The sequence below is a fragment of the Mizuhopecten yessoensis genome, unplaced genomic scaffold, assembly GCF_002113885.1.
Source record: "Mizuhopecten yessoensis strain PY_sf001 unplaced genomic scaffold, ASM211388v2 scaffold6967, whole genome shotgun sequence".
Taxonomy (NCBI): domain Eukaryota; kingdom Metazoa; phylum Mollusca; class Bivalvia; order Pectinida; family Pectinidae; genus Mizuhopecten; species Mizuhopecten yessoensis.
The window spans coordinates 308,231-324,905 of NW_018406814.1; the positions used below are offsets into that span (position 1 = coordinate 308,231).

The 16,675-nt window shown below is 33.0% G+C and overlaps 1 protein-coding gene across 8 annotated transcripts in view; it reads right to left on the reverse strand.

Moving 5' to 3' along the window:
- Window positions 1-12,567, reverse strand: part of LOC110452885 (myomegalin-like) — a 79,912-nt gene extending 67,345 nt beyond the window's left edge. For all 8 annotated transcript variants that reach the window (XR_002463236.1, XM_021501610.1, XM_021501611.1 and 5 more), the window contains exon 1: window positions 12,394-12,567. Coding sequence is in view for 7 of the 8 variants with exons in the window: in XM_021501610.1 (XP_021357285.1) it covers window positions 12,394-12,446 (53 nt within the window). In the remaining variant the exon portion in view is untranslated. The remainder of the gene's footprint in view (window positions 1-12,393) is intronic.
- Between the last annotated feature and the right edge of the window lie 4,108 nt (window positions 12,568-16,675).

Here is a 16,675-nt window from a genome sequence, read left to right on the forward strand (position 1 = left end):
GACATTTAATTTACATCCATACTTCCCAGCAATTTAAAATCATCAAAACCTGATTTCCTTTACTGATATAAACCATTACTTGTAGCGTGAAACACTGGACACACCAGTACTCTACTATATAATGTGTGTCGAATAGATTTGCTGGCTCTATTTATCATAATTATTGAACATTACACAGGCAAAGGGAGTGTTATTTTCTCTGAAGAACCTTTGTAATTCAAACACTGAGTAAGATAAAAACTAAGAATGCAGATAAATTTGAAAGGTTACGTTTCTACTGCGAAAAAATAATCATCATTTTTTGATGCAAGGGACAGCCAACTAATGCCAAACTAATACACACTTGTCCTGAGCAATGGGAGGAACTAGAAATGTGTTTTTATCAGGCCCACTTTCATTAATCAATCTGGGCAAACACTTTGAAAATATAATAAATACACAAAGGCGTTTCTTAAAACACATTCTTAAAATGGAATTGATAAACAAATATTTTTTCTCTAATTTACAATGTACATGTAGCTATAAGCATAAAAAATTATATATGTATGTAGAATGTGGGATCCTGGACACACTAATACCTACAGTAGTTGTATTAGGTACTGGCTCTATATTTTAACATTTGTGTTGTCTCCTTACAAATCTTGCTTAACCTCTACCAATCAACAGAGATCCCTCATAGGGATCCCAATAACACAGATTTCATCAGGTATGGTGTAATCTTATTGTAATATTAACGACCTATCCAATTATAGTCTCAAGTATGTGTATATCTAATATTATTTTTAATCACTCTAGCTTAAGAACTCTGGTGTAGATTACCGGGGAAGATCTGATAAGACCAAGTGTCATGTAGGAGGTGTTTGTGTGCTTGTACAGTTGGTGTAGGCCTTATATAGCTTAGGTATAGATGGACATAAACACACGACCACACACACCTGGTCACACGCTGTCAGGGTATAGTACCTGGTGTACATACTTCCAGGATCGGAGCATTAGGACACCTCAGACAGCACAGGATAATCATAATATATACCCCACCTATATTCCAATGGCCACAGTCGCTTATATAAACTATTAGCCCAAACTATATTAGAAGACCCCCTAGTTCAGCTCAAAAACCTTAGACTAATTCTCACAGTTCAAGGATGGAAAATCTTCAGCTAATGTTATGAAACACCTGAATCCAATGAAATACATGCGCAACGTACTACTGGTTTGGTCTTAATTTACAGAAATTAATGGTTGGATGAATACTTTGATAAATGACAAATTTTCATAAATATTACCCGTCATGTAATCTGTAATGTTAAAGTTATGTTTGGAAAACAAGTTTCGTATCACTTTCAATTATGCCGATTATTTTTCTTCAAATTTAATACGTTTTTTGCAAAACTTATTACTCCTATTTGTGTCAGTAAAGTTTAAAACTCTGTACATACATGTAAGTTGTGTATAATTTATGTGGCCAAACGTATTGAAAAGTACAGTAAATTTAGAGTATCTATTTACAAATTACACATAATGGCATGCAGTGAATGGCAACACTTTAAATTGTTTTCCTTATAAATTCGAACTGTTGAGTTTCAGCAAAACAGTTAACGGGTATAAATGTTTGTCTTCATCACAATTTAGGGTTTAAAGGAGAGATTGACCTAAATTTCTCGGGATCAGGTGTTTTTCTTTTAATCCATCAATTCTCTGCTGGGAATGTAGAGATCCATATATTGATGATTATCAAGGTATTAGATTCACCTCCCATTGATATAATCCTGAGATTGATCACAGTCGTATTTTAAAGTAAGCTGTGTACAGCTAGTAAAATTATTGTGGCATTCTAAATACACAGAGCAGGGGTTGCTGTTGGTTTCTATCTCTAAAGATTACGCTTAAATGATATACAGTAGGCATAAAATAACACATTGAAACTTCAAGCGCCATTTACATAATGGTTTTCATTCTATTTTCCATTTCCCTTAATTATACCCAACAGGATGCTAAGTAGTCTTTTCCTTTCTTTTTTACAAGACTCCCCCTTGCAATTGATACAATTTGCCAATGAAAGCAGAACCCCTGACATCTCTCTGGATAAATGGTAGCAGAATACCAAGGTTTAAATACTGTATCAAGCCGAAATTTCTCTGGATAAATGATAGCAGAATACCAAGGTTTAAATACCGTATCAAGCCGAAATTTCTCTGGATAAATGGTAGCAGGATACCAAGGTTTAAATACAGTATCAAGCTGAAATTTCTCTGGATAAATGGTAGCAGGATACCAAGGTTTAAATACTGTATCAAGAAGTCATTGTATTGCCTTCTTTGTTCATTCCAATTTACAAACGAATATTACTGTATAAACATCATCTTTCACATTTCCTTTGTTTTTAGCCAATTCAAGATCACACAGTAGTGCAGTTAAAGCTACACTGTCTTTGTAAATTGTATTTTCACGACCATCTGTCTAATCAATTATATGGCATTCAACCATCATTCCATATCAAATTGAAAGTAAACATTTTGTAATAATAATTTAAGCACTCAATTCACTTTTCATGATTATACAACAGATATGCTATCTCCTTTGTCAGCGCTATCTTCCACATCAGTGACATCTGGCCATGATGATCAGCTGCCAATGGTTTAGATTTCTGGTCACTGTACATGTACTGCTCAAAAGTGCAATGTTATATTACCAAACAAAGAGGGGGGAAGGAGGGAGATTGAGTGGGAGAACTTCGGAACACTGTAACTATGGCATGGGGTGATGTCAGTGGAGGGACAGAGAGGAGAAAGTAATGGGATGAGTGGTGGTGGTGGAACAGGGAGAAGATCTAGAGAGGGTACACTTACTCAGGACAAGGGCATTGGGAAGTGATATACAAGTTGTGGGATGTTGTGAATTGGAATCTTGAAGGGGATTAGCTGCAGCTACATGTACATGTCTGTACTTACATACAGAAGATACTATAACCAGATCTGTATCTCTATACCCCCAGTGTATAGTGTACCACAGTAATTGTAACCACTATCTGATCCAGGTGTACTTGTACTGCATGATGTCCACAGATATACCACCTCCATTGCAGGGTTCAACAGTAATAGAATCACAAATTTAAAACCCACAGTAACTGGTCTTTTGGACTTGTACAAAAGTGTGACCATTAAAATATCATTTGATGAATTATGAAATAAGAATATTCCTCAACGATTACTGGTCAAACAGAATGACTTAAGAGTTATCACACGGAAACCTTGTTTCGGACGACACAACCGACGACGCTGACAAAGTATTACCTATATGTCGCCTTTCGAAACAATTTTTGTGTCGCCATGCATAGCAGGTGCCACAAAAATAGCCCAGCATTATTGTTTATCAATATTTAAATAATCTACACAAATTTATATTAAATACTGTACATGCACAGTGTAAACCCTACTAAGAGATTCCTGTAAGAAGCTAGTGATATGATACACTGTGCCGTTTTATTAGATAACAAATTTGACTGGTTTTTTTATCATACACATAGTTATTAACAATATTACTTTATTTAGACTTATTTATACCAACCCTGATAATGAATATCACAAATCAAACTTCAGTTTGCATTGTTTAACTTATATACCCAGGTACATACAGACTAAAGCTATATAGTACTTTACATATAACGCATATATATTATATATGCAGTCGTCACCATGAGATATGATTATTTATCATTTATCTAATGTCATACATGTATATATACATATGTACGACATTAGATAAATGATAAAGGACTATGTATGGTTTGGCCCTTTTTTGGCCCCAAAATCCATCAAAATTAGAAATCTGCGATAGAACTTTCAAACGAATGCTTCTTTAATTTTGAATACTTCCCCAGTACTATTATGTTAACATTTATTTGTGTTTTCAATTTTGACTGGCATGGTAACCAGGTCATATTTGCATAAATTATTGAAATTTGATTTTTCAGTCAATTTTGACAGGTTTTCACCTAGTTTTTCTCTTTGCTACCATAGAGCGCACTCTTGAACAAACATTATATTTCTCCTCAAGATGTATTACAGGTGCCTACACATTATCCTTTGATATTAAGTTTGTTCAAGCATGCACTCTATAGTCTCTAGGAGAAAAACTAAGCAAAATATCACAATATTGACTGAATATTCAAATTTTTCTAATTTATGCAAATTTGAACTTGTTACCATGGCTACAATAATTAGAAATGTAAATAAATATTTTCATAATAGTATTTGGGAAGTATTCGAAATTAAAGAAAGTCATTTCAAAGTGCATTTATAAAGGTTTTGAATTTTGATGCATTTGGGGGCCAAAACGAGCCCAAACCATACATAGTCCTTTGAGTGTCAATCATTTCTAAACACTATTTTTAAATACATTTTTATGAAATACCTGAAACACATTTTTATGAAATACCTATTGTCATGATCTGCTTCTGCTTACAAATTAAATCAAAATCAATATATATAGCTTTGTTCAGAGACTTTCTGGGAGCCGTGTTGTAACTTTAACTTCTCAAACGTCACAAGGCTAAAAACAAATCAAAAACATCCTCGTAAATTCCTACCCTAAAGTTAAGCGCCTACCCCAGTCTTTTTACTAATGTGAAATAAGCATAAAGCACTGTTAGTATTTAGTCTGAAAGGCTTTCTATATATCTTTTTGTAAAAATATTTTTCAAATTTTAAAACATTTGCCTAAATACCCTGACTATTTAGAATGCATGCATTGCAGTATAAAGCGGAAACATAACATTTATGTTGTTTGGCCTTTGTCTTATAATTTGATAGACAGACTTGATGAACTCTTGATCTGCAGGCACAGAGAAAATGTTAGAGTATTGATATTATTTATGATTATTCATCACTCTTTAGTCTAGCACACATAGTTTAAAAGTTTTGGTAAAATATAAACATATATGCTTACTGTATATGTATAGAGTGGCATTATGCTTGCTTTTTATAACATTCATGGGTGTCATGTTGTACATAAATTTCTTCTGATCAGAGTTTTCAGATACATGTATATAAGTGTAGGAAATATACTGGTACGTATGCGTACGCTATAGGGAATAGTTTTGGGGAAATTCCTCGAAAATGGGGTAGGAATTACCCAATTTTATTTTTCCAATATTTTTTTTTAACCTGAACTATATATTTTACTATAACATAATAATATTTGTTTATATCTTTTTCATTTAACAAACTTTTAATTTTCATCTTTTCAATCAGTTAAAAATGTGTTCTGTATACTTCTGTCTTTATGTGATAAGTGCCTATAAGGCAATGTGACCTAGATTATCCAATTAGTTATAAGTTGCATAACAAATGCGACAACATTTTAATAGTTACTGAAAAGCTGCACACCGCTGATGTGTTGAGTCTGGATGCTGAGGTCAAGGGTCCTGTTCTGTAATGTGAGTTTTGTGCATGTGCATGTACACGTGTGAACCCCATTTCGACTGAGCTAATTCAGTTTCACCCAAAACAGTTGAGTCAGACACTGTTTATCCTTGTTTACCTTTATATAGCTAGCTTAAGCTTTAAAACACATGGGGAGCTTTTTTAAGAGTGTTGCATGCATGTGCATGTATTATTGTCCAATGCATGGTTATAGTATTATCAACAAGGAACATTACCGGTAATGTACAGTAGAATATCAAATAATCAAATATCTCCTTGATAAACCTTTACATTATACCCAACAGTATATAATCTTACAATACTTTATATGTTTTTGAAATGGTAACCTGATGTACACTGAAATAAATATTTCTTCTTCATAAATATATACCTTAAAAAATCTTGTAATTTGCGCAGTTATTTTGTGTTAAAATCAAGTTTGCAGTTGGGGGTGTGCAAATTACATAGCTATAGATGTTTTCAGGATTTTCTTTTAAGACAGATCGTCGAATTGCATGGTCCCCCATTTTGAAAAGACAAGATTTTCTCCAGATCCGTTTGTACACAGAACTTGCAGACAGATGAACAAACGGTAGCTAGTATACAATGTAGATGCATAGGAATTATAATTGTATTCATATATACTGCCAACGAAAGAGTCAGAGCTCGAGGATGAATTTGTATTTTTGTCAAATCACATTTCATAAATTTACATGTTACAGAGACATAGTTTAAAATTTAAATGGTGTTTGTCTGGAGACTTTGAACAGGCCCCAAGTTCTTATGGCAAGCAATCCAATGTTTTGTTGATGACAGACTGCATCTGGAATCAGTCAATTCAGTTTTCCAGATATTTTGAACAACTATTTTTCATGCATGTGGTTTTTTGGAGATATTCGTACACACTACACAGCAAACAGACTGATCAATATTGTGGAAAATATTAGTGACCGGCTGATGACTGATTTTAATTGAATATTGATTGGTTTGCCATTTCCAATTCCAATTATCCAATTATCAATTACATATTCCATTATCAATATACAGGTAATCAGTTAATTATTGAACTCAATGAATTGTCAAATGTATACAAAGTGAATTGTGCACTGAAATAATTTATTTTTTCTGATTTTTATTATTCGATTGATAGTAATATTGAATAAAAAATCAAAACGAACACTTTGCTTGTAACCATTCATTGTACATGTACAATTAACAGCTTTGTCTGATGATCATGTTACAATTCCGTCTTTGCGTATTGCAGAGTTATCTTCTCTTGAGAGCAGGTATTGATTGTTACGTCATTTGTTTGTGAGAGTAACATCATCAATTTTTGAGAAAATGACGTAATTTTCTCACACGAACCAATGACGTAACAAACAATCCCTGCTCTCAAGAGAAGATGACTCTGCAATACGCAAAGACGGAATAGCTATAGTGCTGTCACTTTATTTGGATAATCATTGCTAAAAACTTGTAAAGTGATTATATATATATTCAGTTGATCAGCAATCAGCTTACTACTTCTAATTACAAACCAATTATTGATTATGATTTAAACTGATTGACCATTATGTATACTAAGGCTTGTATGTATATGTACAACATACATGTGTAGAAAACAACACTTTTACATTGAAAATTTCAAGGTCACTTGATGAGAACACATATATTCCAATGTCCTGTTTTGCTGAAGTTAATATGACATTTTTCTGCAGCAAGTTTAGATTGTATGTACACATACATACATCAATGACTTTACAAGATGAGAGATCCTGTCGCTTGTTTGATTTTGAAACCCAATAAGTTTTGTCCATAATTGTAATATAAACATTGACCTACAGCATCTAGTTCTTAACCCAATAACTTCACTTGTTAAATTTAATACAATCCATCAACTGGTCAAACATTCAACCTTATTATATATATGTAATTATTGGAGCCTGTTCTTAGTATTTAATATATATATCATGTATTGTACTCCAGCATGAAAAGATAATATGAGTACTATAATATGTATTTACAGTACATCCTGATTTTATACAGAAGTAATTTGTTCCTTCAAACAAGTATGTTTAATTAGGGTGTATGGCTGACAATAAGTATATGTTCCTGAGGATATATGTTTACTTTCAAAGAAGAGATGTGTACAAAACGAAAGATAAAAATATCAAAGCATTGTTATGATCATAAACTATTCATAAAGCATATCATGACTCTTTGTTAAGTATATTTGATTCTCCCACATCTGATACATGGTGTTGATTTAGAAACTGAGTGTGTGTGTGTCTAACACTAATTTACACAGCCACCAGTACGTACCGGAAAGGTTTATATTTAGGTCAGCATAGATATGTATACCCCCCTTACAGCAGGTGGTTTTGGAATCTTACCATCTGCACTAGTACTGCTCCCTGTTGCAGTTCCCCTTCACACTCTCAAAGAAAAGGTCATGTTTCATCCTGGGATACAATGTTAAGTTATCTGCTCAACATTAGATTTTATCATGTGCTCATATAATTACTTTATTACATCAGAAGGATTTGTTAGATGTACTGTCAGTCACATTTTTTTTTTTACAAAACTGCAAACATTGGGAGCTTGACCTGATGTTTCCCTGCATGATCATGGTCTGCTTATAAAGTAAACCTGCTACTGCATCACTGGCAGGTTTTCAACAATTTATTTTTGAGGCCAACAAAATTATTGGTTGTTCTGATGAAACTTGAAAGTTTGAGACTGGAATATTTTAGGATATATCCACGCTCATACAAATGACCGGTGTAATATATATAGTGTGGTACTATATATATATAACTGTTCACTCTTATTACAATTAGAGGTAATTTGATATTAATTACAATCACATGTACACAGCATGGGACCAGTGACCAATGTTGTAATTATCCCATCACACCTCCCAGTCAGTGGCACATATCAGACATGTCTAACTCACTAGTGTACTGGAGGGGGATGCTAATCATGTATAGACTACACAGGAAAGGGGTGTCGGAGGGACCGTCTCAAAACCGAACTTTACTGAACCAGATGAAAATTGAGGTCTATTGATAAGCTATGTTTGTGCAGAGTTGAAACAACTGTACTGTTTTTAATGTATTTTGATAGGCTAAAAGTTGGAAATTATACATAGTAAACCAAACATAAAAGAAAACTGAATTACATTGGTTGACCATAGGGACATATTTAAGACTTACGTATCATTGACCGATTTATGTTATCATTAAAACATTAATTAATACAAAATGAATGCATTGCATTAAAATTACATGCCTTTTTAAGGTCATTAGGACTAAAAAAAAACCTACATTTTAATGCCTAATTAGAACCATGTTTAAGTAAAGGGGGTGTATTTTGAAAAGCCCACCTCAACGATACCAAAGTGTTGTCTATACATATATATCTTAATATCTAATTATAACACACACAAATGGAATTTTTGATACTGCAGTACAATTAGGTACAATGTTCAATACATAGTTAATTTTCTTCAGCATGGTTTCAATAAGCCACCAAATATATATACCATGGTGAACTGAAGTTTTCACTAGAGAATAATTAAAACTGATTTCAAGGTACACATTTTTTTTATATCATACCATGATACATGTATATTGCACATACATACATGTATAAAATAATATGAATCATAATAATATCTAAGTACAAAGAAAGAGGATCATAATTATCACAACAGTCTCTATCTTCACCAATTGTGTGTTTTTAAGTTTATTTGGCCGACTAGTATAGTTTCGCCTCGAATGGTGATGCTTCATCAGGACAAGTTTACAATGTTTGAGACACCTAAAAATGCTCAGGGAGCTGCTCTCATATTTAGACACCTAAACAGGGGTCGACACTAACGGTAGACTGGAGGACCGGGTCCACCAAAATCTTGGACGGTCCACTTAATCTCCAAAGCTGGTAGACCGCCGGTCCGCCACATATTACGTGATTAGTGTATATATATTTGAGAATATTGTTCAGAAATATACTAATAAAGACTTTATTTACTTCGCCAGCGAGCTGTAAAATCCCCTCTGGTTAAAAAATGTATCATATTTTCGTGTTGTTAACCCGCGAAAAGTTGTCGTTATCATTCTTGGACGAGTGAAGTGCGTGAATCCGCTTGCGGTAAGTCGGAATCTTTTCAGCGTTTGAGTCGCTTGTGGTATAGTTTGCCGCTATTATAAGCACTAAAATGTCTATAACGTCACGATCACGGTGGTCAACCGGGAAATGAAGGTAAACTTAGCCTCACAATTTCGTGTTACGTTTTGATTTCTATCGTATTCTAGCGTATATCGTTTAGGTGATCGTGTCCGTCGATTAACTTAGTATTTGTACTAGACTAGTACCGTATCGCCTGTGTCGCGATTTTTAAATGGCTTGGCATACAACCACTGGCAAAAAAAGTTAAAAACTTTAACAGAACAAAAACAACACGAGGTTTGTATGGGCAACAAAAAGGATGATATCCTTTCAGGAGTCATGGAAAAATCTTTTACATGGCTCAATAATGATACTGACACAAACTTAATGAAATGTGGGGTATGGTGCACTCAAAAGACGATTCCGAAATGTCCAGGAAGGATTGTATCGAGTTGCAACAAAATATGTAAAGACTACTGTTGGGGCAAATTTGTTTGACATTCTGACTGTATATTGAGATAAAGATCATATTAAAAAGGTATAATACTATACTTAGGTATAATACTATAAAAAAAGTTTATTATTTTATCCTTATTTTTTCATATGATCTTTATCTCAATTTACAGTCAGAATTTCAAACACCTTTGGATGGGAGCTATGTAAAAAAAATAAACAAGGAGAAAATTGTTTCATGTTTCTGTGTCATTTACTAAAACTTGGTCATAAATGGAAAAAATAAAAAATAAGGAAAAAAAACAAGTATTTTACAGAAAATTAAAAAACCTTCATTATTTGTTTAAAACCCTGAGATACCAGGATTTTGCATCTAGCTTTAAAAATTTGGGGGGAGGACCCCATACCCCCCTCTTATTCAGGAAGGGGGGGTACCCCCTCCCAAACCCACCCCTCGCTACGCTCGTCGACCGGGGCGCAAAGCGCCCCAGATCTGAGAATATTATTCAGGTCCAAGAGAGCAGGTGGACCTGCGGTCCACCACCTATTAAAAGTTAGTGTCAACCCCTGCTAAAGTTTCCTCATCTATCTATCTATAGGGCATGTTTATAGTTGCATACCATGATTGATATACTTTAATATGCATAGTAATGTGCAAACATTCTACAACTTAAAACTTCAGAAATTCAACTACAACCTACAAATAGAGAATTAAATTTGTTGCATGTGGTGCCCAATATTTATCTATTAGTCATTGGTTATACAGGTATGAATTTATTTTAATCAATGGATATTTCCCATGAATATTTTGCCAAACTGTAGCGCTCCTGATCATGATCAGCATATCTTTACAGATCTCTCATCTTATTGACAGTAAACTCTATAAGCATGGCTGCCCCATTTTTCAACCCAAATGGGGATTTAAATGTGAAGAGGCCATGCTCATGTTACAAACATATAATCAATATTTAAACCATGACAGATTTATATAGTGTAACCCCCTCGGGGATACCAAAGGGTGAGGGATACAACAGTGTGGAAAGGACTCCATCAATATCCAGAAGACTTGATCATATACAGTACATTTGTAAATATTTAAAAACAAAATGGACTATTGTTATCATCTATTAGAATGTAATATGTAGCCGTACTGTCACCTATTAAACTTGTCAGGAAATGAATTTGATACACTTCCTGTCATTACACAATACGACTCCAAATATCACAAGTGGTCAACTGTTCTGAGTTAAATATTATGTGTAGTTATGTTCATAATAGGAAGGGGGTTATTAAATGATTAACACATGTACACACTTTATATATTTCTAGAAAATTAAGTTCCAGTTTAACAATTCTGAATCTTTGACAGATCTTTTTATCATTCAACACATGTACATGAACACTCAATCAGTATGTAGATTAAATCCTTATAGAGTCTATATACTGGGTCCAGATCAGCATAAACCTAAATCAAATGCTATAGTTTGAAATTGATATCGACACCATATACAGTGAATTCATAAGATACCCACCATTATTCTTCAAACCCAGTTCTATTATAATTCTAAATGGTGTGTATAAATTCAAACATAAATACCTGTCAGCATCAAACTGTTAATGCATTTGCCAATGGCAATGCTGTAACAGCAACTTGTACATCACTGTACATTATTTATACTAGTTTTTGTCGTCTGACATTTAATAATCTGGAATCAGAGTGACGAGCAGCACTAGTGGGGCACTCATCCTTAATGAGTGCAAAATACATTATGTTTGAATTCTTAAAAGGAATACTTATGAAACCAATTAAATTACATATTGAAATTTTAATATTCTTATAATTGCATTGTTAAAAGAAGCAATGCAATCTCTTTGGAAAGTGAGATGTAACATTTTTATCATGTTACTGTATTCATAATTCATATTCCAGTAAATTTACAGATATAATTTAAAAGGCTAGAAATGCTATCAGGTTAAGCATTAAATCTTTATGTAAATGTCATTAAATGTAAATATCACTATATTTACGACGTGAGAACGCCTATCTGTATAGTTTTGAGACGACCCACCACTTAGCATCACTGACGTAAATTCAGCATCCTGCGTGTGCAGTGTGTATATTGTACCATTGTGTACATACCAGTGGCAAACTTTCCATTACTCGTCAGACAAGCAAATATGTTGATCCTTGTTTATATCAGCCAAATAAACTAACATAAACCAGTCGAATAGATGAACATTATGTAAACATCTTTTTGTGAATATGATGTGATTTGAAAAAAGTTTATCAAAACAGCTGCAAATTTCGACAGAAGACCGGAAACTTTCAATCATTTTGTCACTTTACCTTCCTTCCAGATCCATTGGCAGCGTCGGGTCGTACCCGTTCGTCGTGTCCATTATTGAAGGAGTTTTAGAATCTTCATCATTTAAGAATAACTAGTTTACATCCTATCTTGATCACGTTGTAAACATTTCCATATGAGCGCTAAAATCAAAACTGTTTATAATACGATGGAGCATGCGCAACGTTATCAGGGACTTCTCTATTTCTTCATTACATGAAGGATCCATCTCAAGAGGTTCCGATAAGAAACTTCCAGACGATTTAAGGGAGGGAACTCGTTGAAAATATTTGAAAACTCATGAAATAATTATAGTTTTTTTTATTTGGATTGAAAGCGTTTCATCACAGGGAATGGTACGATGAAGGAATAATCGTAATGCGATTCACAAATTTCAAAAATTCAAACAGATTTATGATATCAATACAAACTTTTAAGATACCAGGGTCTAATTACTGCCATTAGAGAGTATATTATACAACAAGATAGGTCAAATGTAGAGGCTAACTATCCATTTATACCAATTAATACAGAAATGTTTTTGAAAAATAAAAAAGAGATAAGAAATTTTTATAGCTTCTTTTGCAAAAACAAATGGGATGATATATTTCAATTTGATGATGAAATTTGGAAAAAAATATAGAAAATGACATTTAAAATTACGAAAAAAATACCCAAATTACAGTGGTTTTAGTACAGAATTAATCAGCATATTTTGACAATCAATGCATATTTATTTAAGGCAGGAATAGTAGATAGCCCTTACTGTGAACTGTGTAACATAGAAATAGAGACAATAGGGCATTTATTACGGGAATGTGACAAAGTACAAAATATTTTACAAAATTTTCAGTTCCTATCAGATGCATTATTTATTCCATTTAATTTTAATAAACAAACATTTCTATTTGGTTTTAATAACTATAATGGACTTAATAAAGGTGACAATAGTATTATTTAAATAATAAAACAGTAAATATACAAGGCAAGATGTCTTAAAGTGCCTTTTATTATACAAGTAATTAAAAGTTCAATTAAAGAACATTACAATATTCAAACATATATTGCAAAGAGTAAAGACAAAAAATATCTCATTAACTTCCAGAATGAGTGGAGAAAATGGAAAAGGCTTATTGATATTTCCTAAACCTACAATTTGCCGATTACTGGTATATGTTTGATCTTATTTACATCTATTTGGGGAAAAAAGAGACAAAATTGAAACATATTATCTTAATTACTTAGCTACTGACACCTATATTATTACCAGACTTCTGTCCTTTACATTGGTTTGTTTAATACTGGTACTTCTCCTCCTGTCTGTCTGTCTGTCTGTCTGTCTGTCAGTCATGTCTGTCTGTCTGTCTGTCTGTCTGTGTGTATGAAAGTGAAATTCATTATGTAATGAAATGTATATGTTATTGTAATGTGAAAAATACTTTGAAATAAAAAAAAAGTAAAAAAACATTTAAAATGCGTTTCATTGGCAAAGTGTACCAAACGAACTTGCTAAAAAAAAAATCTACACATAAAATAAAAATATGCAAAAGATCATGGAGATCACATAAATTCGCTGACAGCATATTAATTGTAATTTTAAAGGTGGCTGATTACTAGGGCCCGTATGAATCTTACTCAAGTTAGTTTAATTTTCCAGTTGTAAATAAACAAATGTTGAATTTCAAGATAAGAAGCTCAGGAGCCTATCAGCTCACTTGCTCTTTACTTCACTTATTTGCTGTATACCAAATGAGGTTAAAATACCTTTAGATTTCTTGACCTAAGGTTCCTTTATACCACCCTATGCCCCAGTGATGACCAAAACTAACTTTTGTAAAAAAAAAAAATCCCTTTGTTTATAAGATCCTTAAAACAACAAAAAAAAAAAAATTGAACATACTGAAGGAGTAAGATTTAAAAGATTTACCCTTATTTCCCCTATTGGACCCTGCCTTCTGCCTCCAGAAGGGACAACACATTTTGTTTATAAAAAGTTGAGTCCCACTTTGATTAGGGATGCTCCATATCAAATTAAGTCAAAATCCATTGAGCTGTTCTTAACAAGTGATCTTTTACCTGGAAAATGAAAAGTTGATGACTATGGAAAACAGCTATCCATCATGGCATAAACTCACTTGCCCTTTGGCAGGTTAGCTAAAAAAAGTCAATGCTGAGAACTTCTTTACCATTCTGGTTATTTTCTAAATAATGACAAAACCATGGTAATGTAACATGGTTTGAATAGTTTTATTGTTACTCTCTATATCTATTTTACCTATGACAGTTTTTACAGAACATGTATCTACTAAAGCTCACACCTCATCTAGTTATAGCTCTCATGGCAGACACTATATAAGCATCACTTATTTTCCGAACGAGATATTGACTTGAGCAAGTCTACATGGTCTTGTAAGAATATATTCATATAGACTAAAAGTCACTCGTCTACCTACTCTCATGGTTGCATGGAAAATAATACACGATATCAATTAAATTTTGATTTTTTATGAGCCAATAAAATAGTAAAACAACAGTGAAACATAAAAATGTAAAATGATGACTGCAAACAATATTAAAATTGGATTGTATACTTGGTAAAAGTGTCAAGCAATTGGTCAGTATCTTGTTTCATGTGCACTCATATTTCTAATAAGAGATAAAATTGCATTGTACATACAGAAACACTATCATTGTAAGCACTATACCTGCTCAGTGCAAAAAATACTAAGACTATTACAACACTAAAATGGGGGGAAAAAGGCGTTCAACACTAAAACATGTATTTCTACTGTATAAAAATGAAGCAGAGATAGCACTTGTGTCTACGAGCTTCGATAAAAAGGCACTTTACAAAGTGAACTTCTGTATTTGCCATGCACTGTAAAAGGTTTCATGGCCGGGTAATCACAAAACATCTTATTCTAAGAACATTCTAAGTTCACAAAAACAGTATCCTAACAAGTCTTAAATGGTCAATTATTTATGTTACAAAATCACAGCTGGACATGAAACAAAGGATGAATTGCAGAAAGTGTAATTGTAGAATATTGGTACAATCTAAGAATATTTGATTTAAGAATTTCTTAGACTTACAAAGTTCATCTGTGATATTGGGGCCAGGACTGATGCACAAAAACGTATGGTAAGTAGCATGAGGGGCATTAGTTACAAATCCTTTTTTTAAAGATATAGAAAAAAATATCTGTAATTACAGTCCGTAAGGTTTATCTTCTAACACCTGTTAAAAGATTTTAAAACATTTCACCCCTGTGACCTTGAAAGTCGAGTAAGGTCATTATTTTGAACACATTTTATAGCCCTTCATCTCAGGATACAATTTGCAAAACATCACCACCCTATCCTTTTGTTTATTGAAATTGAAATATTAAATATTTATACATATCTGACCAAATGTAACCTTGAAATTAGGTCAAGGTTATTCATATGAAAAAGCTTAATAGCCCTTCATCCAAGCATGCTACTGACCAGATATCAACATTCTAGGCCTTATATTTATTCAAAAGAAGATTTTAAACATATTTGACCCCTGTGACCTTGAAATATAATTCAAGGTAATTAATTTGAACAAACTTGGTAGCCATTCATCCCAGCATGCTGCTGACCAAATATCACCATACTGGTCCTTTTGGTTATTCAGAAGAATGAAGTTGTTTATAGTAAAATATTGATACCGGACGATGCACCTTCGGGCCAGTTGAGCTAATAAAACCATTATGTACCTTCTATTGGAGTCCAATTAATTGTTAGTGATTGAGGAAAAGATCCTGCATTTTTTGTACACATGCAGAAATTCTTAAGTTAAATTTTGACTTAAGTATCTCAGTCCCAATGCACTGCCATTTTTCCTATACACAGTAATCTCCCCTTCACTTCCGTTTGGATATAAATGGGATGGTTAATATTGCTTTTTATAAAAACCAGGAAAGTGGACCAAGTGACTTCAGAGCAATATATTAAAAGGCACTGGGATATTATCTTTATATTTCAACAATGCAAAACAATTTTGAGCAAACTTTCTAAGTAATAGTCTTCAAAACAATTACAGAGTAGAAAATATAAATACATGTATATACAAAAATGAAGTTTGATTATCACAACAATGATTTTGTTTGTATAAAAATACAGCAAATCTCAAATATATAGATAAAAATATGTATGGGCAGAGAAGTAATAACGACAGTGCAGACAAATAGTGTTGTCTAATTACAGGGCAATGTATATATATACATCATATGATTAAAAGACAATAAATATGAAATAAAA